The sequence below is a fragment of the Quercus lobata genome, chromosome 2, assembly GCF_001633185.2.
Source record: "Quercus lobata isolate SW786 chromosome 2, ValleyOak3.0 Primary Assembly, whole genome shotgun sequence".
NCBI classification, from domain to species: Eukaryota; Viridiplantae; Streptophyta; class Magnoliopsida; order Fagales; family Fagaceae; genus Quercus; species Quercus lobata.
Genome location: NC_044905.1, coordinates 97,455,561 through 97,482,611, shown reverse-complemented (window position 1 = coordinate 97,482,611; position 27,051 = coordinate 97,455,561). Strand labels below are relative to the sequence as shown.

At 35.8% G+C, this 27,051-nt stretch overlaps 3 protein-coding genes and 1 pseudogene across 4 annotated transcripts; 1 reads left to right on the top strand and 3 right to left on the bottom strand.

The window, feature by feature from the left end:
• Positions 1-9,953: 9,953 nt before the first annotated feature.
• On the bottom strand, positions 9,954-11,316 carry LOC115977410 (probable xyloglucan endotransglucosylase/hydrolase protein 23). Its single transcript, XM_031099239.1, has 3 exons — positions 10,934-11,316; positions 10,607-10,800; positions 9,954-10,499 (listed from the first exon to the last, which is right to left on the bottom strand). Exons 1-3 carry the CDS (start codon positions 11,210-11,212, stop codon positions 10,091-10,093), a joined length of 882 nt encoding a protein of 293 aa, XP_030955099.1. The 5' UTR covers positions 11,213-11,316; the 3' UTR covers positions 9,954-10,090.
• A 2,255-nt stretch (positions 11,317-13,571) lies between these two features.
• Positions 13,572-15,479, bottom strand: LOC115977409 (xyloglucan endotransglucosylase/hydrolase protein 22-like). The gene is made up of 3 exons (XM_031099238.1): positions 15,143-15,479; positions 14,713-14,906; positions 13,572-14,118 (listed from the first exon to the last, which is right to left on the bottom strand). The coding sequence occupies exons 1-3, from the start codon at positions 15,434-15,436 to the stop codon at positions 13,719-13,721; spliced, it is 888 nt and encodes a 295-aa protein (XP_030955098.1). The 5' UTR covers positions 15,437-15,479; the 3' UTR covers positions 13,572-13,718.
• Positions 15,480-21,685: 6,206 nt separating this feature from the next.
• Positions 21,686-23,509, top strand: LOC115961724 (annotated as a pseudogene). The gene has a single exon (XR_004085321.1). The product of XR_004085321.1 is annotated as a UDP-glycosyltransferase 88B1-like (transcript).
• Positions 23,510-25,962: 2,453 nt separating this feature from the next.
• On the bottom strand, positions 25,963-26,513 carry LOC115973988. The gene is made up of 2 exons (XM_031094221.1): positions 26,396-26,513; positions 25,963-26,309 (listed from the first exon to the last, which is right to left on the bottom strand). The coding sequence occupies exons 1-2, from the start codon at positions 26,511-26,513 to the stop codon at positions 25,963-25,965; spliced, it is 465 nt and encodes a 154-aa protein (XP_030950081.1).
• Positions 26,514-27,051: the final 538 nt, after the last annotated feature.

Here is a 27,051-nt window from a genome sequence, read left to right as displayed (position 1 = left end):
GTATGTTGTAATAATTTTTCATATTAATAAAAATTGTTATTATTTTATTTCGCATGTTCTGTCTCTATGTTTTTATAAATTTGCAAGCGCTGTTCGGTACAATAATATAGCATTTGAATCAATGACGACTAAGACCAAAATACTTGCTAATAAAAAGATGTCACCATAACTTTAATAAAGTTGTCTGTCATAGCAATGCGCACCTGTGAATAACGATACTTGTCCGAAACAATGCCGAGATTAGAATTGGATGCTTTATGCGGTGTAGGAAGTAATCATTCGAAGACATATCACTCGCAAAAATGAACAGCCCCCTTAGGCTACCGAATAGTGGAGCGTCTCGCCATCATCCTAGCACTCTTATTGGCCTTAACATTTTACGGTATTTGAGCCGAGGACTTTCCCATCCGGGTAGTTGGTTTCCCCATAGGCTTGAGTCCGAAGACCATGCAAGGCCTTGGTTATGTCCAAAACTTCTCTCTTTTTTTTTTTTTTGGAGTACTTGGTTTCCCCATAGGCTTGAGTCCGAGGACCATGCGAGGCCTTGGTTCTGTCCAAAATTTTTTTTTGAGTACTTGGTTTCCCCATAGGCTTGAGTCCGAGGACCATGCAAGGCCTTGGTTCTGTCCAAAACTTTTTGAGTACTTGGTTTTCCCATAGGCTTGAGTCCGAGGACCATGCAAGGCATTGATTCTGTCCAAAACTTCTCTTTTTTTTTTTTTTTTTTTTTTTTTTTGGTATAGGCTTGAGTCCGAGGACCATAGTTCAGTTTCTCCCTTTCCTCAGGTGTTTCACAAGGTGCCGAGCAGGAGGTTGTCCTCGGCAACGGCTATCCCTCGGCGTGGGCCGTAGTCCCTGGGCCCCCATGCAGAACGGGCCTGGGTCGCGAATTTATTAGGCCCACAGATTAAGAGGTATTTCCGTAGTCTTTGGTAACGCGGTACTTTTTGGCGTCCCAGTGTTCGAGGTGTGCCTTCACGAGACTCCTTTAATCTCATGGTTGCAGATGGCGTTGGAAATCGAGCTGGGGACATTTTGTCTGTAGCGTTCCTTGGGACGCTGCGTGAATTAAATGCCACCACCTTATCTTTTTAAATAAATAGGAGAGAAAGTTGCTTTACCTACGCACAAGTCCTTCAGTTTCCTCCCTTAGTATATCATGTTTGAGGCGAGGGTTGGGGAAAAAGAACTCTCTCCGCCACAGAGGCGCTGTGTCCTCCTGAGACTCAAAATAGTGATGTACGGGCAAATGAGGCATAAATTCAAGAGAATATTCCGTTTCGACAGAGGGGAAAGCGTGTTTCTCCCTCTTTTAGTCAAAATCCGAAGCAGGTTCTGTTCATGCCAGAATTTTGGTGTGTCAGAAGAAAGATTCTCCGCCATCAGCGCCTCTGCCTTGTTGCAGGCAAATTTTTGGTGAAGGCTCCTCAACTTCCGGCTCCCTGCATCTTTCCTTCAGCGGTGTGAGGCTCAAGTTGGGTTTCATGCACCTTTTCTTCAGCTACGCTAGCCTGAAGCTGGGCTCTCTCTGCACCCTTTCTTCGACGGTGCAGGCCCCAAGCTGAGTTCTTTTGCTGCCTGAGCTATGGGCATGCAAAAGCATTGAGGAAGAACCAGGTCTTGAAGCAGTAGCCAACCCCTCCTCTGTGCTACCTCCTCGGCTTTATCTTATTCTCTTGTATCTTTCCTTTTCAATTATGTAGTGAGCTTTGACGTAAGCTGATTCCGGCTTTTCATTGTACGCTGTACTATTTCTTTGTTTCAGTAAAAAGGGAAATTTATTTACTTGTTTTGAATACTATTCTTTTTGCAACACTATTTTGTGAAAGGGTGTGCTCCATGTGTGTGTTTCTTCAATGATATTTAGAGCGGGAAACCTTGAAACGTAATTCAACTAATTCTGATTTACCAACACTACCAGGCATTACGACGATAATTCATAGTAAGTTAAACTTAGGAAACTAACCGAGGTAACAATTGAATATTCTGTGATAAGTGCGAGAATACCGTCCGAGAATGATAATCTCTAAATAATCCATCCGAGGGGTTGACTAAGCAGTAGAGAACTCAGATTGTTTTTCAGACGACATATTGTTCTATATCGCATCGATCCCTTTGGTGCTGCAGATCCGAAGGCAGACTTGAGAATCCTCGCAATTTAGGAACTAACCCAATTGTTAGTGGAGAGTTTTCCTCGGATAAATCCCAAAGTCCATGTAATGCAGTTTTTCCTTACAAGTAGTTGGTTTCCCCATAGGCTTGAGTCCGAGGAACATGCAAGGCCTTGGTTCTGTCCAAAACTTATTTTGTACTTGGTTTCCCCATAGGCTTGAGTCCGAGGACCATGCAAAGCCTTGGTTCTGTCCAAAACTTGTGAGATTTCTTTTTTGTACTTGGTTTCCCCATAGGCTTGAGTCCGAGGACCATGCAAGGCCTTGGTTCTGTCCAAAACTTGTGAGATTTCTTTTTTGTACTTGGTTTCCCCATAGGCTTGAGTCCGAGGACCATGCAAGGCCTTGGTTCTGTCCAAAACTTTTGGAGATTTCTTTTTTGTACTTGGTTTCCCCATAGGCTTGAGTCCGAGGACCATGCAAGGCCTTGGTTCTGTCCAAAACTTTTTTGGAGATTTCTTTTTTGTACTTGGTTTCCCCATAGGCTTGAGTCCGAGGACCATGCAAGGCCTTGGTTCTGTCCAAAACTTATTTTGTACTTGGTTTCCCCATAGGCTTGATTTCGAGGACCATGCAAGGCCTTGGTTCTGTCAAAAACTTATTTTGTACTTGGTTTCCCCATAGGCTTGAGTCCGAGGACCATGCAAGGCTTGGTTCTGTCCAAAACTTTTTTTGTACTTGGTTTCCCCATAGGCTTGAGTTCGAAGACCATGCAAGGCCTTGGTTCTATCCAAAACTTATTTTATACTTGGTTTCCCCATAGGCTTGAGTCCGAGGACCATGCAAGGCCTTGGTTCTGTCCAAAACTTTTTTTGTACTTGGTTTCCCCATAGGCTTGAGTCCGAGGACCATGCAAGGCCTTGGTTCTGTCCAAAACTTGTGATTTTTTGTTCTTACTTGGTTCATTTTTCGACCATAAGCCCCTATACCAGGGCGGGGAAAGTTGGCTTGAGGCCGGAAGCCCCTAGAGATGCCCGCGCCCTTGGCACTGCAAGGCGTAGCCCCTAGCAGAAGTTTATGCCGGAGCAACAACTGTATTTCACCGGAGACGGAGGAAACCCTAGGAATTTTCGCTTGCTAGAGAGTTGACTCCACCGCCACCTGCGCCAACGCGCAAACTTTCCCACAGACAGTGCCAATTGTAGGGATACGATTCTTTTGCGGCCCAATAATGATGTGGGGCTCGCACATGAAAGATCCCTCACAATATGATTTGTAGAGAGTGGGCTTGAAAAGCTTGCCTTTGGTCACGGGGCGATGTTCCGGTCTTGATTTTAGAGGAATTCCTATAGAAAAAAGGAGTCGGGTTTGAACATTTAAGCCCTACAGCGTCGCATCCTATGGGGGCTCATCGGACTTGATCCGAGGATCATTAAGGTCTTACCCCGGTTACCCAACGGTGGGTTTTTTCTATGATGTGCATGTCTTGTTAAGGTATTTTCACCCATGGAGTCTTTCTTTCTGGAGGTAGGATCAGAGCCCCCCTCCAGATTCACTTACTTTTTCTTTATACTAGCCCGCGTTCGCTGTCCTTCGTCCACGTGTAGAGTCAACCTTTACAAGACTGATATTTGTCCCATCAGTCCAATCCCAGAATTGTTGGGGATGGTTGATAAAGCTGAAGAATACGGCTCTGTTAGGTGCAGAGTCTTATCTGGGAAGGGTAGTAAGGATAACTTTCCCAAGATATTTTAAATATCCTTACGAATTTGTTTCTATATCTCTTTTTTACCCCTCTTCTCAATGGGGCTTTGGGTCTGCCGAGGACTAAGCTGTCCTCGGCTGCATCTTCGAGCCATAACCTTCTTCGGTTTGGGCTTTTGGACTCCCCGTGAGCAAGTGGGCCTGACCCATAAATTATTGGGCCCCACATATATATATATATATATATATATATAAAACTACTACAGGGTGGGCAGTGGCTTGATTTCTTCGACTCAACACACTGTCCAATACAACACAATTTTCAACCTTTTATTATTTTTTATTATAGTATTATTTTTCCTCACCAGACATATATTACTTACTTCTAATTTTTAATTATTTTTTCTTGTTTATTCTTAACCACACACGTCTTCTGTCTTCTCAATTTTTACACTTCATACTTTTAAATTTTATCACATCTTCATCTACACTTTTACATCTATGTTTTGCCTTCCTCCTTGTTCGTCTATGTCTTCTACCAATACCAGTGCGGCAGTGCCTTTTCTCAAGTTTTGAGTTTTAAATTTCTCAATACAATTTTTTTTTTAACTGTACAGGTACCTTTGTTCATTTCATTTCTTTTCATTTTTTTTTTTTTTGCCTTTTTGAGGTTTTTTTGGTTTACAGAATGCAAATTTGTTCTGGTTTTAAGAACAATTTTTTTTTTTTTTTTAAGCATACACTTCATGCTGGCCGAATCTTGAATTTCGGCTAGTATTTACCGAAACACCCTGAAACACCCGAAATAGACCGGAATGACCCGAAATTTTTTCCGAAGTGGAATAGGGTGGGTTACTGTTCCGGTTTGTTTACCGACACGGTATTTTTTGGCCGGAACGGAATGAAATTAATAATATTAAATCAAACCTAATTATCAAAAGGCTAAAAAAAAAAAAAAGATTGTGTAATTTATGTTTCCTAAGGAACACCCTGAACAAAATTCCTGGAGTCGCCACTGCCTTTAGCAGTTTTTTCCAAGTAAAAAACTAAAAATCCTTTAGCAGTTTGATTATTGATTAATTATACTCACAGTAGAATAAAAATGTTACTTTTTGTAAGAAGTTATGTACGACACCTAACGCCCAAGTTCGTATTGGGCCTGGGACCATGAATCAATGATATGGGCCAAAGATCCAACCTTCATATTGGGCCCCGGTCCAAACCCACGAATTGCTGCTAATGTGAACTGAGTGTTGTCCGGACCCTTAGAAGGCGGATTGCGTACACCCTACTCACAGGGTGCTCGGGAAACCATTTCCGGGCACTATGCATATGCTCAGTCACATTGCCCAAGCACATTGCCGTTTAAGTGCCCGGCAGAACCTTAGGAAACTCCGCTGCCGAACACATTAACGGAAGTGGAAACCATTTCCAAAGCCACTCGTATCTAAAAATCCACTTAAACCCATTGACATTGGACCCTTCTTTGCACTAAGAGAGAACATAATGATGATCACCCCATTAATGAAGGTTATAAATAGGAGAAATGAATGGATAGTTGGGGGATGCAATTCTGAGGAAAGAAAAGAGTAAGGGAGATAGAGAGGAGATAACATTAATAAAGAGAGGGAAAAGTGTTTGCATTGGGTCCCTTAGCCTAAGATCACCCAAAGTAGGATACTCAGACCCACCATACAAGTAAATTGTGAGCCCAAATAGTGGTTTGGCCCAGCAAGCCCGTCTTTGGTGTCTACAAGTTATGTTTAGAATTTAGCAATGTTTGGTAAGATATTGAATCATTAATTGAATTTCCTATGATTAAATTTGAATTTAGTCATAACAAATGTTTTAAATTCCATTTGAAACTGTAGAATAAAAATGTTACTTTTTGTAAGAAGTTATGTTTAGAATTTAGCAATGTTTGGTAAGATATTGAATCATTAATTGAATTTTCTATGATTAAATTTGAATTTAGTCATAACAAATATTTTAAATTCCATTTGAAACTGGTAAGTGATTCAATTTGTATATTTATTTTTAATTTTTTGAGAAACAACACCCACACATAAGGGAGGGGGAAAAAGGTTCTAACACAAAAGTACACTATAACCCCACTCAAAAGTCATGGTAACTTTTTAGGAAAGATGTTGTAAATTATACCACACACAGCACCTTATATCTATATTATATCATAAGATTGAAGTTGTGTGACTTTTGGTTGATGTAATATTGTGTCACATAAGTTTATTTTTTAAGACTTCTCAATTTTACATGTTATTATTTTAATATAAATATATTTTTTCAATTAAATTTAAAATTTATTCTATAATTAAACACTCCATTAAAATCTTGGTACATATATTGTATTTTATTTAATATTTAAATATTAGAATATATAATGTAATTTTTTCATACACCAAAACACAATTATAATAAAAACCTAATGATAGAATATATAGTTTTATATAAAAACACATTCAAAATAATGTCTCTTAATAAGTGCCATAATTGTCAAATTTCATATTTAAAATAAAAAATAAAAGAGAGAATAAAAATCGTATCATATTAAAATTTCTCATGCATTGCATTTGCAACACTTAACAACTGGTATTATATCAAAGTCAAAACACAATTAGAATCCAAATTAAAGTTATATATATAGTTTATATGTGTGCCCGAAGTCCCTCTTCTAGTCCTAGGTTTTGGGCTTACAATTTACTTGTATAGTGGGTGTTGGGTATCCTACTTTGGGCAATCCCTGCTTGGGCTCTGGAACTAGACATCAACAGGGACACTTTTTGGGGGTGTGCTCGGTTACTCTCATAATCTTACATACAATTTTTCAACCCTTTTCCTTCGTTCTTTTCGCTATATATAGCTTGAGATTAGTGGTGGAACCATGATTAGGTTCTAACTCCACTCGTGTGGGTGGGGATCAAACTAATTATTCTTGACAAGGAATAAATGTCGTTGGGAATGGAAATTATCTCGTTGGAACTTGCGCCAACCATCAAAATATGATCGGCAGCGTAGTTTCCTAGGGCATTACTAGTTTGCCGAAGATTATCGAACAATACTAGTGTTAGTGCTAGTTATTTAGTCACTGAGGTACGCTTAGAGACCAAGACAAGGGCTAGTGGGCCAGTACTCCTGGCCCCCATATGGGCCAAACTTGGTGGGGTAGGCCCAAGTGTAATATTTTTCATGGACCTTGGGCCTGGAAGAATGGTTTCTAGTCGTACACCGTACAGTTTCATATACAAACACAATCATAAGGTTACCTAATAATTATTACCATAATTATTACACATTTCCTATTTAGACAAAAAAAAAAAAAAATCATATTATGTTCTTTTTCGTACATTACACGAGTTACCAACTAGTAATATATAAATAATAAAAAACATTTGACTTTTGATTGACCTCTTAATATAGCATCACAAAATTGTTGAAGTTTTACAATTTTACATCTTATTATTTTAATGAAAAAAAATTTAATTGAATTTTAAATTATATAAATATTTCTTATAAATCCTTCTATATTTGCATTTTCCTTTAATTAGAATACTGACACATGATGTTTAAATGATAGAATAAATATAAATTATATATTAGATTCAAACATAATCATAATAAAGACCTATTAATAACTACTATAATTATCAAATTTTATATTTTAAAAAATTACAATAAAAAAATTTCTCCTGCATTGCAAATGTTACTGACTAATTATTTCTTAATTTTGTTGCCAATTGACCTATTCATGATACTCTATACCCAAGTCGAGATGGTCACCTCCACTCTACTATTTACTTCCAAGCAGGAAATGACCCAAGATTTGAAACTAGTGGAGGCCGGAGTATAAAAAAAAAAAAAAAAAAAAACTTCAAATAAGCATTCATATAGTATTAAAAAATTATAATACTCAAAATTGTTGTTTATAAATATATTAAGATACAATCATTTACCAACAAAGACAAAAACAAAAACAAAATAATGTTTTTTTAATACTAGGCTGACTAGGAATTTTTTTTTGTTGGATAAAACATTCCTTAAATTATCCAATTAGTTATAGGATGATTTAATTTGAATCATCACAATAATTAAATCACAATAATGTTTTATCACTTTCTCAAAAAAAAAAAGAAAAAGTTATAAGATGATTCAATTATTGACTACAATTATAGGCTCCGCAATTAACATTTAATTTATATACTCTTTCTATAAACATTGCTAGAGTTTCTCCAAAAAAAAAAAAAAAAAACCAATCTAGAAAGTGAACCTATTATGTAGAATCTCATGCATAACCTTGTCTCCATATGATAATAGAAAAAAAAATCTAAACAAAATACATTCCTAAGTACTAAGTAGTATAAACCACTACAACTGTTCACTAGTCACTCAAGCTCCAGTGGAGAGTAAACTTGCCACTTGATCTGACCATTTCCTTTATACTTTGTTTGGTTGTAGTTAGGGGGAGGGGGGAGGGAAGAGAGAGGAAAAGAGAAAGGGAAGGGAAAGAGAAAAGAAAGTAGGGAAAGTTAGCTTCCTTTCTTTCCTTTGTTTGGTTTTAAAAGGGGAAGGAAAGGTATTTTGTGTATTTTTACCTTTATGCCCTTACCTATCTTTGACATTTTTTATCACCTTTAAAACCAAAGTGCATTTCAATAAATTCCTTTAAAATTAGACTACTATAATTTCATTATTCCCTCCTCATCCATCCGTTTTGGGCAGGCACAAATTTCTGGGCCTAGGAGAAATACAATCCCTCATTTTTCTCTCTTCTTCCCTTCCATAATTGTAACCAAATTAATATTTGAAATTTAGGTCACTTCCTTTCTAATCCCTTCTCTTCCCTCCTTTTCTCCCGTATACAAATTAACAAAGTGTTCAAAAGAAACAAATCTTGTCACCATTTAACTTAATCAGACAACTCGATTGGACTGAATGTTGGTGCCAGATATGAGGTCTTCGGTGCAAGAGAAAGGCAAGTGAGATTGGAGACTTCGAATGAAAGAGATGACCTAATGAAGGAGGGGTGGGAGATATAGGCCAGGGGGTCAAGTTAGACGAGTGACAAACACCCACACCCATGGATCGGCCAATAAGAGTATCCATATTATCGGAGGAGCTAAAATTTTTAGTATTTAACATTTCAAAATGCTACTTTATCTATTTGAACACACAATTTCACAACACACCATGCATCAATTCTTTTTCTTTTTCTTTTTTCCATTAGCTAGACACTATTCATTTTTTCATTAATTTCTTTCTCACTTCTTCCCTCTTCCTCTCTACCAAAAAAACCCAACAAAAGGCACAAATTTAATAAAGTATTTTTTTTTTATCCCTTCTTGCTACAGTGAACTACTAGTCTTGGTAGTTCACTATAGCAAGTTGCCAAAAAATTTTGGCTTTGGCACCATTGATGTTGGGCATTTTTTGGAGTTTTGAGGAATTGAAAATAGCTTTATAATTTTTTAACACTTTTATTGCTGATGCTCTGAGGGTCGGGTTTTAGGGCGATAACCCATTGCTGACCATCGATTCCTTTGGGGCCGATCGAGTTTGATCAAACAGGTGGGTCACATTTCCAATTTTGTAAATATTCAGCACTCAATCAAACATTTATCATCCTTTTTGGTTCTTGTCTTTTGATATTTAAACAATTTTTGTGCATGTAATATAGTACTTTAAGTATAGTGTTTTCATAATAAATCAATGATTCATGTCATTTCTTTCAAAATTAAACAATTAATCTTAATGATTTATATATTTTTTAACAAAAAATTTCAATGCACACCTAGGTTTACTTTGTGCATCTTCAAAAGCGCCAAAAAGGCTCATATGAGGTGCGTTTAATTTTATTTTATATATATATATATATATATATTAAATTAAGTGAAGTACTTAGACCTTTGGGCTTTAAGTTTTAAGAACACTTTCAGCAATATTTACATACACAAATATAAAATATTGGCACCCACTGGATCACTTGAAATCGTGGCTCTGTCTCTACGAGCACCTATCAACACATCCCAGCTTATCTCTTAACGATGTGCGTAGTAATAATAATAGTAATAATAATAATAATAACAAGTCACGTATATATTTCTACGTATCAATTAGTCATGTTACTCTGTGAAAGTGATCAATATTATTGTATCAAGTTTTGTGGTTACAACATATATAACGAATGAAGTAATTGCATTGTACAACTTTCAGAAGCAAGTATATGACTAAATGGGGAAAAGTATGAGGAATATGTGTTGTATTTAGGACGTGTTTGTGGCAGTGCATTCTGGAGGAAGGCCTTGAGGAAATCGCTTAGTGTCTGTGCAGTAGTTGTATATCATGTAATTCTTTTGCACCCACTGGAGCCTCTCTTGGCCTGTTGAGTCCATCTGTTCGGAGAGCCAAGCATTGCTACCTGAGGTGGAAGGTGAAGTTGAACTACAAGAAGATGCCCCAGAGGACCAAACACAAGCACTTGCATTGAAGTTTCTATAGGAAGCTGTGAAAGGTGCTTTTGTCCAATCTGTCTTCACAAGTCCACCCCTTGTGGCCCAATCATCAGCATTCCAGAGGCTTGAGTGTATCTTCATGGACTGGTTCTTTGGAAATGGAACGCCAATTGACTCCAAGTTCTTGAACTCTCTAATGGGAGTGCCATCTACAGATAATCTGAGAAAAGAACAAAAAAGGTGTCAGTATATGTAGTTTTAAGAAAGGAAGAACCACAATAGTAAAAACCAATTCTGAGATATATATTGAATGGATTTTGTGCTTACATGATGCGTTGGGGATTCCAAAGAATGGAATAGGTGTGGAAATCAGCGGTGGGGTCAAACCATAGGTAGAATTGCTGCTCTCTATTGCCTTTGCCTTGGCTGAATATATTTGTGTGAACAATGTATGGATCACCGCTTAGGTTGCCCAAAAATTCAAAGTCTATCTCATCCCACAATGATTCTTCTGAGCGTAGCTGCAATATGTAAGTCATTATTAGCATATGCTATGTAAAAAATTAGTATCTTTAATATATCTAATCACTAACAAGTTGAAATACCTCATTGGATAAATTTTTAGGAGCAACAATATTGTCAACAAGAACTTACATAGTAGGCAGTCACGGTGCCAGCAGAGTTACCAGAAACAAGCTTGAGTTGCATATCAATCTTGCCAAACAGATACTCATTCTTGGAGTTGAAACCAGAGCCAGAGGCTTTGTCAAGGGAGAGAGTAAGAAGCTCTCCATTGTTGAGTATCTGAGCTCGGCCATCTCCCCATGTAAGGTCAAAGTCTTGGTAGAAATTACCCGCAAAAGCCAACATCAGAGAGCTAGCCATTATCACAACTAGCAGACAAGATGAACGAATTAAAGAGAAAGAAGCCATTGGTTGATGTTTTGAAAGCAACAATATTAAAGAGATAGAGAGGTTGTTTATGATAAACAGTAGTGAAACTTTAGTGTTTGTCTTGAACTAAGATTTTGATGTGCAACTAAGTCATATTTTTGCACAATTTATATAGGGGTGAAGAGGTGTCTAATTAGAAGGTTCCTAATTCTTGCCGAATAGAATATAGTTAGAGTTGGTGTATTAGAGAGAGTTGGTAACAGCTAGACATTGACTACAGCGTTTGATCTTTTCATAAAACTTTCACAAATTTTGCTAGATATTTGAGAGAGACAATTGGGGTCGGTGCCGCCTCAATCCTCATATTGGTGATGAATGTCCAACCATTACACGCGGTTTGAGCAGAAACCAAACACCAAATTCCAAAGATGTAAGCGTAGTGCGTTTCATAGGACCCCGCCACCACAGCATTGCATGTATGGGCTTTCGGTCATTGCCGTGTATTACTTAAATGGAAACACGTCTACATAGTTTATGAATCAACTGGCCCCTCAACATATGAAATTGCAACTTTGTCATTTTTGTCGCATCTACTGTGTTCAAACCTCTTCCATTTGGCTATGCTACCAACTTTCCCATTTTCTATTTCTCTTATTTTCTATTATCACAATATTATATTTTTTCAGCTTTTATTTTGTTGGGCTTCCATTTGTTTGACTATGCTTATAATAAAAATTTTTAAAATTACCAACAAACCTTGTAATTGGTCTCTCTTTGAAAGAGAACTAAAGTTTGAATCATAATATATCAATTTTATTTTTATTAAAAAAAATAGGCTATGCTTATAAATAAAAAATATGCGCAAAATATAGGCTATTCTTATACAGCTGTATAAATTAATTTATATTGTACTTATGTTATCAAATGAGATTTTTCTCCCTTTGCACCTATAGCTAGCTTGATATATATAGGGGACTGGTGGTTCACTCTAAAAGTCTAGGCCATGTAATTAAATTTATCCATGGATTCAAATTAGTCAAATAATTTCATCTATTTCCTCTTAAATAAATATGCTATTGTGATTCAAATAGAATGAAACATACATATCAAACCGGTTAGACCTTGCTCCCATTCCCTGATTTCCCAAAATTTTTTTAATCAGATTTTCAAGAAAGTTGAATAAGAAAAATGTAACGTTAAGCTCTTGTGAGTGGATGTAAGTTGTACCATCAAACCACTTAAATTTCACCTGTTTTCTCCATTCTATGTTCTCCTTTATCCATCACAGACCGCTTCAAATGTTCTACACACCTTGTATTTGTAAGCAGTCACATCTATATAACAATAAATATATAAAATTTGGAAGTCTGAATGAAAGTTCAGTTTCATTAACTCTAGAATAGCTCATCTCTTGCTACAAGAATATGTTAAATTAATTTGGAGACTCTAGCATAGCTCATCTCTTGGATCAACTGGGTAGGGAAAGTGCATGTTACCAGATTTGGAGGAAAAAATAATAAGTAATGGCTCAAGAAATTGACTGGGAATTAAAAAGGATATGCCCCTAATTTGAAGGTGAGTACATTAATTAAAAGGTAGGATATATGAGAAATGATGACATCACATTACAAAACAAAGTAATTATTTAGTACTCTTAAAAATACAATAGCATGGTATTTCATCATCTCACATAATAATATTTTTCACATATTTAATTCATAATAAAATTTAACATTTATACGGGATGGGGATATTATATACTTGTATCCTAAATGTACCTAATAATTTTTCTGCCAAATTGTACTAATTTACAGACTTCCACTGAATTGTGGAAAGACAAGCAAATGCATTGCATGTGCTTTTTCACCGGTTGAAAAAGATGTAAAAAATAAAACAAATGCATTACCTATCCAACATTTTTCTTTTTTAAACTGCAATGCCACTCCCATATTAAAAAAAAATGTCACTACTTGGCTTATTTGTACATTCATCCATTCAAAGAAAACACCTTACAGAGGCAAATAAAACACCAAAACTTCGTAACCTCCTAAGCCCCATCCATTCTTTTTTTGATGAATGGTCCTATATATCCGTTCATTGCCAAAACACAAGCAAACATATGACATTGTACTTTAGCCTGTTGAACAAACGTGTAGAAATTTTTCTCTAAAAAAACGTGTAGTAAAAATGAAAAATTAAATAAATATTGCAAGGGACGTTAAATTTAATCAGGCTAGGCCTAAGCTAACAAACCTAGAGTCCCATTTGTAACTTTATTAGTCCAAATAGAACATTATATTCTTTTTCAGTGTGTTTAGGGTCCCATTCTACTCCTTGCTAAAATATTCATGCATAGTTTCGATGTTCCTCTAGCAAAAAGAAAACTTTATCAAGCATTTAATTTTATCAATTTATAGTACATCCCACTACTAAAAAGGTCCGTTATTGTCTTTTTAATAATCAAAATGGCACAAAGAAAACAAATTCCGTGCAATAGAAACAATAACTTGAGCACGTAAAAAATTTTCCTACGAAATTTTGCATCCTATGCCTTGGTGGTGACAGTGCATTCCAGTGGGAGGCCCTGATGGAATCGCTTTGTGTCCGAGCAATAATTGTAGACCATGTAATTCTTCTGCACCCATGTCAGCCTCTTTTGGCTCCTAGAATCGAGCTGTTGGGAGAGCCATGCATTACTGGTAGAGTTGGATGAGCTACAAGAAGACACACCATTAGACCAAATACAAGCATTGGCATTGAAGCTCCGGAAGGAAGCAGTGAAAGGTGCTTGAGTCCAGTCCGTCTTCACAAGCCCTCCTCTTGTGGCCCAATCATCAGCGTTCCATAAGCTAGAGTACACCCTCATTGACTGGTTCTTCGGGTAAGGAATGCCAAAAGACTCCAAGTTCTTGAACTCTCTAATTGGTCTACCATCAACGTAGAATCTGAATAAAGAAACAAATTAGTGATGCACAAGCCAATGCGAGAAGCCACCCAAAAAAAAGTGATATTCTCTTTTTTTTTTTTAATTAAATTTATAAATCTAATCATGGTAATTTGTACTATGTGAAATGTAAAAATAAATACAAACCGTGAAAATGTAAAATATAAAAGTTAATATGTGGTTTTAAGGTATTTGCTAATAGACCATTTAAAAAATGTTTTGATACCATTTTCATTAGAAATATTTAAAAAAAAAATGTCAAAAAAATAAGTTTTTTTTTTTTTTTTTTTCACCTAAAAAGTTACTAAAAATATTTCCTAAATCAATAATCTTAAAGCATCTGTTAACTTTTTCAATGTAAAAATAAATTTTAAAATGTCATGTTCTCAATTGAGTTTATCATGGAATATATTTTTAGGAAAATTATTGTATCACAATCCCAATATTCACAATATCTACGTACACATTTTGAAAAAAAATTGTGAATACAATATACACACTTTTTAAATGATGTATATGTGTAAAGTATGGGTATTGAAAGTGTGAGACAATTACTACTCATCATATACATGGACGTTTATGCTTAATTACTTACATAATGTTTCCTGGGTTCCATAGTATGGAATAAGTGTGAAAGTCAGCCGTGGGGTCGAACCAGAGGTAGAATTGCTGCTCTCTGTCGCCCTTGCCATGGGTGTAAACATTAGTATGGACAATATAAGGATCACCACTCAGGTTCCCCAAGAACTCAAAGTCTATCTCATCCCATGATGAAACTTGTGAGCGTAACTGCAACATAAACATTTTTACATATTTGTATAAATTAAAGCTCTGACCAATTGGTTAGATAATGATTGAACAAATTTCACAATTACCAACCTGACAAGCTTGATTAGTATATGTCAATAATTATCTGATAATAAATTAATGTTACACTAATCACAATCTACCGCTTCAATAAGTTGTGACAAAAACTATGAAGTTTATTGTGATTTTAAGCAACAAATATTTGGACATGAACTTACATAGTAGGCAGTGACTGTGCCAGCAGAATTGCCAGGGACAAGCTTAAGTTTCATATCAATTTTTCCAAACAAGTATTCATTCTTAGATTGGAAGCCCGAGCCAGAGGTTTTGTCAAGAGAGAGGGTAAGAAGCTTGCCATTGTTGAGTATCTTAGCACGGCCATCTCCCCATTTGATATCAACATCTTGGTTGAAGTTACCAGCTGAGGCCACCAACAAGGAGCCAACCAAAAGAGATGTGGTCACAGCCACTACAAAGACATTTGAATTATAATATGAAAAAGAAGCAGCCATAGACACTGTTTTTAGATGCTAGTTTATGACTTCAAGTGGTTTCTGGAATGGATTTTGTATGTTGGCTATATATACTGGTCCAAGTGGGGATCATACTAAGAGGAATGTTTTTTTTCTTTGAATATAAAAATTGGCTGGTGGAGTCAGAGTGGGAACTAAAGTTGCTAAATAGCTGGACAGCAATAAGAGACATAATAGAATGGACTAAGTTTTTATAATGATGGTTGGTCCATTTAGATGCTGTTTCTGGTTCTGGGGTGGCATTGTTTTACATGGAAGTACAAAGTCATTTCCTAGGTTGTGTCCACCTACCCCATTCCCCAGGTTATGACTCGCCCCAAGTGTGTGGTTTCTTCCATGACCATGTGCTGCCATATCAGCAAAAAGACTATGTCTCTCGTAGCTTCCAGTCACAGCACACAAATTCAACTTGCCATATGGTCAAACCACTAAATAGGGCTTGGATTTACACTCATGGGCTTTCAATTTCTAATCTTCACTCTAGAAAGATCTCGTATTTTGCTCTGGAAAAAAACTAGAAAGAACTCTATATTTATTTGCTTTCTCTGCTTTCTGGCCCACGGTTGTCTTAGATCTTTAGAAGAAACTAGAGAACCGTAAAATAAAAACTGAAATGCAGGTCAGCACTCATGCATCAACATCTTATTCTCCTTCTCTCACTCTGGATTAGGCTTAATAAAATTTGAACAAGAACCATTAACCCGCCTAAACTGATCAAACAAAAAAATATGTTTTATGTAATAGGAATAACAGTCCACTTTAATCTGATCAATCAAATTTTGACTTGGTCGAACCGTTCATCTAGCATTTATTATAAACTGGGTAAATTAAACCAATCTAGCTCTCTTAAGATTTTACAAAACGACGTACTTCTAAAAGTTTAATGAAATGACACTTTTTAATTCCTTCTAAAACTTGTATAAATGTAACAATTTAGTTTTCACTAACATAATATTTAATTTAAAAAAGATTCATATTGATGAATAGAATTTCTCTCTAAACTAGTTTAAAGAAAAATCATTGAAACTCTTTATATATCTTTATATTGAGTAAAAATTTTGAAAATTTAACCGTTAGATTAAATATTCTTATTATATCATTCAGGTTTGTAAAATTTCAAGAAAATCAAAGATCATTAAACAAATGTTAAAATTTCAAGTTTTTGTAATTTAAAATTGTGTATAAAAAATAAGTTTATTAATCGAATAGTAAATAACATTTGATTTGAACGAAATTTAATATGCATGTTAAGAATATAAGGAACATAAAATGGAGTGCCGTTAACGAACTCGATTGATAATTGATGTAAAATACTATTGACGATTGATGTAACATGAGGAACATATGGTTGTATACTAAAGTTATGAAAATACTTTTGCTCGTCAACCGTGATGAGAAATTCTCAATATAAATCTTTTCAATGTCTAATTTACGGCTAACGCTGAGTAAATTTTTTGTATGTTTTGTTAGAAAATTTAGTATTGGCTAATTCTATAACGAAAAGTGTGGTAATTTTGTGTTATTTACTTTGTAATTCTAGAAACCACTTCTATTCACTGAGCAAGATTGAAGATTTTACTCAAGCGGAATCTAGAGCACGTTCTAGCAAAAATGAATTAAATTAGGCTCAATGATCCTTAAAAAAATTGTGTATACTATGTTGACTTATATAGTTATATTTAATTATAATCTAATTTCTTACCATTTTTTATGCAAACATGTCCAAAGTATCTTAAGTCCGAGCCATTTACCCAATAACAAAACAATTTCCCATGAATTAGAAGAATAAAAAATGAAGAGAAGGCCGAAGACTTGTCTGCCCATTAAGTAAGTCTTTTAAATAAAAGGAGAAAAGTAAAACTGTAAAAGATATTTAAGAAGAAAGATATAGTCAGGGGCGGAGCCAGAAATTTTGGTTTGAAGGGGCCAACTTGTGATGCTAATATATTAGTTAAGACAAATCTCTACACACACACGTATATATAAATTAATTTACTAAAAGAATTTATCATCTTCTAAATTTTAATGAGTATATAAAAATCATGTATTTCTACTATTAGACATGTACAAAAATTTATCATTTTCTACATAGTTTAATTTGTTAAACCTCTTAAATTATATGATTTTAATATAATTTCTCTTTCTCTTAATAGCACCATTGAAATAACTCAAAATTTGGGGGAGCTAACTTCAATTTTTACATCCTATATTTTTTAAAATGTAAATAATATACATACTATAAATTAATTTTTTAAAATTGGGGGGTGGGTGGGTGGGTGATGGGTTGGCGGTAAAACTCATTGGTTTCTACTTTCTATGTAGAAACCAATTGTGTGTGGCTCCGTATAGCAATTGTTGTTTGTTGGCGGTAAAACTCATTGGTTTCTACTTTCTATGTAGAGCAAAAACACAGAAATTAAAAGAAACAGTGGCATGCACCGGACAAGAAGAAGAAACTACTATGCAAAGATGGCACGTTCAATTTTTGGGCCGGTACACCTTGGTATTGGGCCGATCTGAAATAAGATACTATTGAAATGATAGAAATGAGCCGGTACACCAAGGTATTGGGGAACATTTTGGCAAACAATTATTTAAACAACAGTTTTTAGTGTTTAAACAATATTACATGTATTTTTACACACTTTTTTATTCACATATATTTTCATAAAACAACAACAATATTACTAGAAATCTCTTACCAAATAGACCCTTAATTTTCTTAAATACAACAAAGATTTGGTTGTTTTTGATCATGTAGGATATTTGTATTCTATTTATTTATTATCATTTTTGTATGTATTATGAAAGGTTTAGACCTAACCTAGTCTTTATTTAATATTAGGCCACCATTATTACCTAAATATATAATTAGAAATGTGGGGCCCAATAATTTAAGGACCAAGCCCAATTGCTCCTGGAAAATCCGAAGGCCCAATCCGAGGAGAGCTGTGGCCCAAGCTCTACAGTACAGAGCACAAAACAATTTTGGAAGGCAGCCGAGGACAGTTTGGTCCTCGGCAGATCCTGAATCCCACCGAAATGAAGGGATAAAACTGGTACAGGGACGAATTTGTAAGGAGATCCAAAATATCTTGGGAAAGTTATCCTTACTACCTTTCCGGATAAGACCCAACACGTGACAGAGCCGTACTCTGCAGCCTTATCAACCATACCCAACAATTCTGGGATTAGACTGATGGGACAAATATCAGTCTTGTAAAGATTGACCCTACACGTGGACGAAGGACAATGAACACAGACGAGTATAAAAGAAGAAAGTAAATAAATCTAGAGGGGAGCCCATCCCACCAGAAAAAAGAAAGAGGACAGGGGGGAGAACATCTCAACAACACCGGACTTCACTGAAGAAAGTCCGTCGTTGGATAACCGGGGTAAGACCTCAATGGTCCTCGGATCAACTCCGAGGAGTCCCATCCCATAGGGTGCGACGTCTTAGGGCTTAAATGTTCAGGCCCAACTCCTTTTTCTACCTGAATTCCTATAAAGCCAGGATCGGCATCGCCCCGTGACCAGCGGCTAGCTTTTCAAGCCCACTCTCTACAAATTATATTGTGAGGGATCTTCCGTGCGCGAGCCCAACATCCTTATTGGGCCGCCAGAGAATTGTGTCCTTACAAGAAACATACCACGTTTTTTAATAGGTATGATTGGACTTTTTTTTTTTTTTTTTTTTTTACTGTAGGTATGATTGGGCTTGAAAAAGATTCGATCTGCAGATAAATTCAAAATGATGTGTAAGAAATATTATTTTATTTCTAAAACAAAAGGTCGTGGAAAATATTGTAGGAATCATTAGTAACCAAAGTTATACAATATTCTTCTACTAACTTTGTTTTGAGAGATATATTCTTCTACTAACTTAATTAACTATAGCCTTAAAGTAACTCAACCATAGAAATATTAAATGGCAGCATGTATGGCACTTCCGGTTTTTATATTTTAAATTAGTTTTTTTTTCATTTTTTTTTTTTTAAATTATGCACACTAACAACTTAAAATTAAAAAGCAAGACAACAGGCCACTAAAAAGCATAAGTTAATTTACAAAGAAAATTATATTAAAAACAATATAAATTTTACTATATAAGTCTTATAAACTATCATCTGTTATAAAATATTAATTTAAATATTTTTTTATTAAGTTGTTAAAATCTACTAATTAATTATAGGACAAAGTTTAGTTACAAAATTAGTTGTAGCGTAAAACTATAAACTGACTTAATAAAATAAATATTACTGTATATTTTGAAAATATAACCGTTGAATTGCATGTTTTTTATGCTCTTAATACACATGTCAAATTTTGTATCAATCAGATATTAGGGATGACAATTGTTACCTGACCTGACCCGACCCGACCCAACCCTACCCTAATGGTTTGAGTTTTACCTAACCCGATAAACAATAGGGCCGGGTCTGGGTTTTTAAAATAAAACCCAAATCGGGTTCGGGTTTTGCAATACCTGCCCCGAAGCTGAAGCCGAAGTTGAAGCCGAACCCGACCCATTTAGAATAAAACTAAAATTTCAAAAATACCCATATATATATATATATATATATAACCCTAAACCTATCATTTTCTTTCAACTCTCTCTCAACATACAACGCCTCTCAGCCTCCTCAGCCTAGTTGCCCCCCTCCCTCACCCTTTCACCCTTACCGAGTGGCCCGCTCTCACTCTCATCCCTGCATCACTGCCACCGGCCATACCCTCATTCGGTCCCTTGCCTTGGCTCAGCCCAGCCGCCTCGCTCCCTCCATGTTTCTCCACCATCGTTCTCCATCTTTTTCTTTTTCTTTTTTCCTAGGTTCATTTCGTATCAATCAAGTGAGTTTATGTTTGTGTTTGTGATATTTGTGTTTGTGTTTGTGATTTTGAATGGGAAAATCATAAATCTGAAATTTGTGTTTGTGTTTGTGATTTTGAAAGGGAAAATCATAAATTTGAAAATTTTGTGTTTGTGATTTCTATGTTTGTGTTTGTGTTAGGATTTGTGTTTGAATTTGTGATTTTGAAAGGGGAAATCATAAATCTTTGGTCATTGTTCATCCATAATTTCCTGATTGGTCTTTTTATTTTTCAATTTTCTAATTTCATTCTTTGATCTTCTCTACCAAAGTTCAAATCTTTATTATTTTTCAACAAGTTTTGTATATGGGAATTTCATTCATTGATTTTCTCTACCTAAGTATACTCTTGCTAGTATAAAAAATTACGTTTGCCCATATTCAAGCTCGAATATGAGCAAACATAAAAAGAAATTTGATTGGGTCACGGTCTGGCTTCAGGCCTTTTTTAAAAAAAAAATTATTTGGCCATGGTTTGGGCCACATTTTGGGCCCAAATTGTGGCATGGCTGGGTGGGGCCTAATGGGGCGGGTTTGGGGTTAAAAAAAAAAAAAACCGTTTAATGTTTGGGTTTTGGGGGGCAGACTCGCGGGTCGGGTTCGGGTATTAAAAAACCCGACCTAAACCCGATCTGTTGCCATTTTTATCAGATATTATTTACTATATAATCTATAAACTTATATTTTATACATAATTTTAAATTACAGAAACTCGCAATTTAAAAATTTATAAATGATATGGGCCACATGGCTATTAATCTTTAATTTTCTGGAAATTTTGCAAACGTGGAGAATATAAGAAAAATATGTAATTCAATTGTGGATTTATCAAAATTCACCTCTAATAAAAAGATATTGAATGAGTTTGTAGCCTAAGGTTACAATTAATTTTGTAACTAAACTTTATCTTTAATTATATATGGTTTTTTTTTTAATTACAAAAAAGTAGGGCTATAGCAGCGTTTTTAGACAGCGGCTATAACCCCAAAAACTGCCACTATAGATCTGGTTGAATTTTTTTTTTTTTTTTTTTTTTTTTTTTGAGAAACAAAAATGGGGGCCTTTATGGCTATATTACACCCTCGGATAGGGCGCCAAATGGCCTCGGACGAGGTAGCCTGATCTCGGGGGCCCGCCTGTACCATTGTGTGGGGAGTTACTCCACTAAGAATGCCCACCAACGAACTCCTGCAGATAGCGGGATTCGAACCTAGGTGTGGCTGAATTAATCATATATGTTAATTTGTCACCTCATTTTGTAAAATTTATTGTAAAAAAATTAGAAGAGACTATAGTACTGTAATTTTCTTTTAAAAAAAGACCACCAATCATTTGGTCTATTTCCTTTTAAGTTTTATCTTCTCCATTGAATTCGATACCGACACTCCCGCACTAGTTTCTCGGCAGCTATGGAGGCCATAGTTCTATACACAACACCAGCCGCCGGCCACCTGATTCCCATGGTAGAGCTAGGCAAACTAATACACACCCACCAGCCTTCACTCACCATCCACATTCTTATCGCTCCAGTACCGTATGGAGCTAGCTCCACAGCTCCAAACATAGCTGCTGTGTCTTCTACCACACCATACATCACTTTTCACAATCACCCCACCATTACTCTTCCTCCCAATACCTCTAATTCAAGCATTGAATCTCTTATCTTTGAGTTCATAAACCTTAACAATCCCAATGTCCACCAATCTCTCCTTTCCATTTCCAAAAGCTACAACATCCAAGCATTCATCGTGGATTTCTTTTGCTCTAATGCTCTTTCCATTGCAGCCAAACTCAACATCCCCGGCTACCATTTTTCAACTTCCGGTGCCGCTGCTCTGACTTATAAACTATATCTCCCTACCATCCAAAAAAACAGCACCATAAATTTCAAAGACCTCAATAAAACCCAGATCCTTAACGTTCCTGGAGTACCACCATTTCAATCTTCTGATTTGCCAAAAATATTACTCAATAACAAGTGCTTTCTAGAATACTCAATCACATTGGCTAATTCAGCAGGAATAATTGTCAACACCTTTGAATCATTGGAGCCACGAGCTATTCAAGCAATAGCTGATGGGCTATGCGTCCCGGACAATCACACACCCCCTGTGTACTACATAGGACCATTAAGTCGTGGTCACAATGAAGATGAGGCCCTGGCACACGAGTGCTTAACGTGACTTGACTCGCAACCGAGTCAAAGTGTTGTGTTTTTGTGCTTTGGAAGCTTGGGGTTATTCTCTATAGAGCAGTTGAAGGAGATAGCTTCAGGGTTGGAAAATAGTGGGCACAGGTTCTTATGGGTGGTGCGTAATCCACCTAGTGGTGATGAAAATCATAGCTTGGCTGTGTCAACTCAGCCTGACCCAGATTTGGATTCGTTACTTCCTGAGGGTTTCTTGGGTCGTACGAAAGAGAGGGGACAGGTAGTGAAGTCCTGGGCACCACAGGTGGCCGTGTTGAATCACAACTCGGTTGGTGGGTTTGTGAGTCATTGTGGATGGAACTCAGTGCTTGAAGCGGTGTGTGCTGGAGTGTCAATGGTGGCGTGGCCCCTTTACGCTGAGCAAAGGTTTAACAGGGTGGTGTTGGTGGAGGATGTGAAAATTGCGTTGTGGATGAACGAGTCAAAGGACGGGTTTGTGAGTGCAACAGAGGTGGAGAAGCGAGTTAGAGAGTTAATGGACTCAGAAAACAATAACTCCACTGTTAGGGAACGAGTTATTGCTTTGAAAGAAGGAGCTAAGGCTACAGTGTGTGAGGGCGGGTCATCTCGTGTAGCATTAATCAAACTCGTTGAGTCGTGGAAGAACTAAGAAGCAATATTGAGTTTGACCTTGCTTATACTAAGAAGCAATATTGAGTTTGACCTTGCTTATCTCTGATACCCGTGTGAAGTGGAATGATTTAAGTGACTTTTGTATTGGGTCTTCAGTTCAGGGGTTCCATGCTCAAACTGAGTTCACAATTTAGGTTCATTCTTTTTGCATTTTATTTGTTTGATAAATTGTCCCAATGAAAAAAAATTTGTGATTTCTTTTGAATTTGGGTATAGACCCCCTCACGAAACTTGCTTCTTTTCATGAGAAAATTATAACTCTGTCATCAAGATTCATTCTTAGACATGTTATTATGAATTTTTAAATGTGAATTTAAAAAACCTTGTAGCATTCATTATAAATTTAAGAACTCATTATAAGAGGCACTATATATGTGGTTGTTTTCTTGGGTATGTATCATATACGGAGATGTTATCTTGTGAGACAATGGGCACATGTGCCCGTCTCATCCAAGATTTTTTCCATGTACGACATGGAATTGAAATATTGTGTTTCTTCTAGTGAAAAAAATTTGGTATTAAGTATTAAATAATTTTGAAATCTTCTGTTGAAAAAAAAAATGATAAAGGTGCTGGTTTTTGGAGGTAGATTAACTTGCTGTTTGTAATGAGATTTTGGTAGTAGAAGTTTTCCTGTTCAAGCATTTCCTTCTTGCTTGTAACTCAAATTTATTTTGCATTTTTGCTTTCAAGAAACTACTTTTTTAATGTAGCCAAAACAATGAGGCACCCCTTTTCTTTCTTTTCCCTCTCCTCTGGCAGAGAACTCCAAGAATGTGATCCATTATTAGAAACTGTGCAGTGTAAGAAATGTGTTAGGAATGTCCGAATTCTGCACGCCTGGTTAGCGAGAAATGCCTCATTATTAAGCTTCCTATGCGCCCCCCCCCCCCCCCCCCCCCCTTCTCATTTGTTTGGTTCTAGCGATTTTATCCCAAAGGAAGAAGGTAAATGTGTCTTCGATGGGAGTAAGGTTGTTTGCATTTGATAGTTGAGATCACCGACTTGATGAGTGTTAGTTAGCCTCCCTGCCATGGACAACAATTTTGGTTGTCATGTACCAACTTGAACCCGTCTCTATTAAAATATACATAATTTGTAATTGACAATTTCCCCTTATATATATATATTCCCTTTCTTTTTCTCAGGTCCTAAACATGAGAAGGTATACTTTATCGGGAGAGAGAAGAAACATATATCTAGAATATTATTTTCCCCAAAATACAAGTATGGGTCTCTTTTATCTTGTTTTTATTGAAAAATTTCTTTCACCTAAGAATTGATAACTCTTTTGTGTGAGAGTCATCACGGAATCTAGCACTAGGTCAGTGATAATCAATTATTTTGCATGTGTGAGTGTGATTACAAGCAAGGTGTGGAGAAAATGTGAAGAATACATGATTCTTTCCTTGATTTTTCTTCTCCATGATTTCAACAATTGCAACTTTGTAGGAATCAGATTTCAACAATTGCAATTTAGTTGTCATGTCTCCTTTGTAAGTTCTATATATTGCTTCTTCGGTTATGCGTGTAAGGTATCTAATAGAAGTGTTGAATATCCGAGAATAAGTGAGTAGCATCTAAGAAGTGCGTAGTATCCAATAAGAAGTGATATAGATATCCAAGAATAAGTAATGTGAGAGCAAGTCTAAGGAAATAAGCAATGAGTGAAATAGTGAATAATGTGAGTTGCAAAGTGTGTGTACGTCATATTATAAGCATCAATAAAACTTCTTTTATTAATAACTCATTTTTCATGTATTCTATTTAAGTGCGGTGAGATTTATTACGTAGTGTTTGATAAAATACTTTTTTTTTTAGTGTTCAATTTATTTTGCTAAGATTTTCACAGCAGAAAATTTCTACATTTTGATATCATCAATTATAAAAAATAAAATAAACATAAGTAGTTTCATAGCTTCATTTGTGTACTGTAATTGTTAGAATTAAACGGACTCTTATATTTGGGGTTGGGGGACATTATTTTGGAAAATTTTGAACAGTTCATTATTATTAACTTATTAAGATTTACAGTCCCCAGGTTTATGTCTGAATGCTTGGGGCTGTTTATTGATAGATGATTTAAATGAGTATTTGGGGACTTTTTGATTTGCTTTGGCCAGTTTATGCTATGGTCATAGCAACAAATACGGGCCCCTTTTGCTAATTGTGCTTTTTCTCATCTCTCTTCATAAATTTGGGTGGAAGATTGCCATCAGTTTCTTAGAAATTGCGTTACTTTGGAATCATCTTTGTTGTAATCTTCCTGTTATATACCTACAATCTACACTTGTATAAACCCCGGATAAAAATGAATATATAAAAATAAATATAAATATATATATATATATATATATAACTTTTCTTTAATAAATAAAACTGCCAAAGACAATAAAATTTTTACTACAATTCTAAAAATTAACATGACTATGAATGTGATTAGTAATTCAGTCCTAAATTAATTTTTTTTAATTGTGACAAATTAATTTATAAATATTATATTAAAATTTGTAATATCTTAAAGTAACTAAAAAAAACTATAATTTGCGGATTTACTTATTAAAGCTAATCGCTTCAATCAATTTTCAGTGCTATTGTCCGAGATCGGTGTGATTAATATCCAAACTCCCACACTCCGTCTTGAAGAGGAGTCTCAGAGATTGAATGAAGAAGGTTGAAGACTCTCCCATCAAAAAAAAAAAAAAAAAAAGGTTGAAGACACTGCAGCATATCCTAGGAGACTAGCAAACAATTTGTATTTTCTTTTTTGGTAAGAAAGGGAGATTATATGATTAACAACAAACAAGTCTATTACAACAAAAGCCAGCCTCATCAAGGGCTAGCAAGCTGACCACCACAGGCGGTGGTTCAACAAAAACAACAAAAGAGGAAACAACACTTGATCCCAATCTAGCTAGTGCATCAGCACATTGATTTGCTTCTCGATATACATGCTGTATCCGTTTGTTAGGAATTGTTCTGTATAGGCTCCTGCAATCAGACAATAAAGGTTTCATTAACAAATATGGCTTATCACTAGATAACAACTGAACAACACTTGAAGCATCTAACTCTACAATCAAGTTACAAAGCCCCAATTCCTTGACAATGATGAGGCCATCTCTAAGGGCCCATAATTCTGCAGTAAAACTGTTAGTAGTCCCCAAACTCTGCTGTAACCTTTGATCCAGTGACCAAGATGATCCCAAATCACACCTCCCTCACCTGCTCTGCCAGGATTGCCTAAAGCCGAGCCATCCGTATTGAGTTTTGCCCACCCAAGAGGAGGTTTCTGCCAAGCAACAGAAATGCAGATTTTGGAAGGATGAAATTTTGTTTTCATACCAATGGAGAAATACTCAGCACTGCTCTGAACACATTTCTTAACAAGGTTTGGATTTTCATAACAATTTGTATTTTCTATCTAAACGACAGTAGTTTTAAGATTTTAATATATATCAGCAAATGTGCTGCAGGTCGTGTAGCTTTAGTTTAAGTAAGCATGTTCGTTCAAAAAAAAAAAAAAAAAAGTAAGCATGAGACACTCACGTGACTCATTAAAAAACGTACTGTTGTTGTATTGGTTTCTACTTGTTAAGCATAAATGGGAATAGTTTTGTTAGTGATCACGGGCTTGTGTTGGACCCACGGGTTGAGCAGCTTTTTATTTTTTATTTTTAAAGATGAGTATTAGAACAACCAATTTAGAATATTACCCCCCCCCCCCCCCCCCCTCAAAAAAAAAAAAAATTTAGAATATTACCAACAAAAATAACAATATGTTGGAGAAATTACTAATAAAATGATATTTTAGTTACAACACAAATAGAAATATAAACAAACAACGTCAGATTGAGGCATAGAAATCTCGCTCTCTTTAA

Bases quoted from the DNA above. Each gene is read 5' to 3' on its own strand.
- LOC115977409 (XM_031099238.1), bottom strand. From the start codon at position 15,436: ATGGCTGCTTCTTTTTCATATTATAATTCAAATGTCTTTGTAGTGGCT. The intron at 14,907-15,142 runs GTAAGTTCATGT...TTTATGTTGCAG, and splicing joins GCACAGTCACTGCCTACTAT to TTACGCTCACAAGTTTCATC. The intron at 14,119-14,712 runs GTAAGTAATTAA...TTCTTTATTCAG, and splicing joins TGGAACCCAGGAAACATTAT to ATTCTACGTTGATGGTAGAC.
- LOC115973988 (XM_031094221.1), bottom strand. From the start codon at position 26,513: ATGAAAACAAAATTTCATCCTTCCAAAATCTGCATTTCTGTTGCTTGG. The intron at 26,310-26,395 runs GTGAGGGAGGTG...GTTTTACTGCAG, and splicing joins AGGCAATCCTGGCAGAGCAG to AATTATGGGCCCTTAGAGAT.
- LOC115977410 (XM_031099239.1), bottom strand. From the start codon at position 11,212: ATGGCTTCTTTCTCTTTAATTCGTTCATCTTGTCTGCTAGTTGTGATA. The intron at 10,801-10,933 runs GTAAGTTCTTGT...TACATATTGCAG, and splicing joins GCACCGTGACTGCCTACTAT to CTACGCTCAGAAGAATCATT. The intron at 10,500-10,606 runs GTAAGCACAAAA...TTCTTTTCTCAG, and splicing joins TGGAATCCCCAACGCATCAT to ATTATCTGTAGATGGCACTC.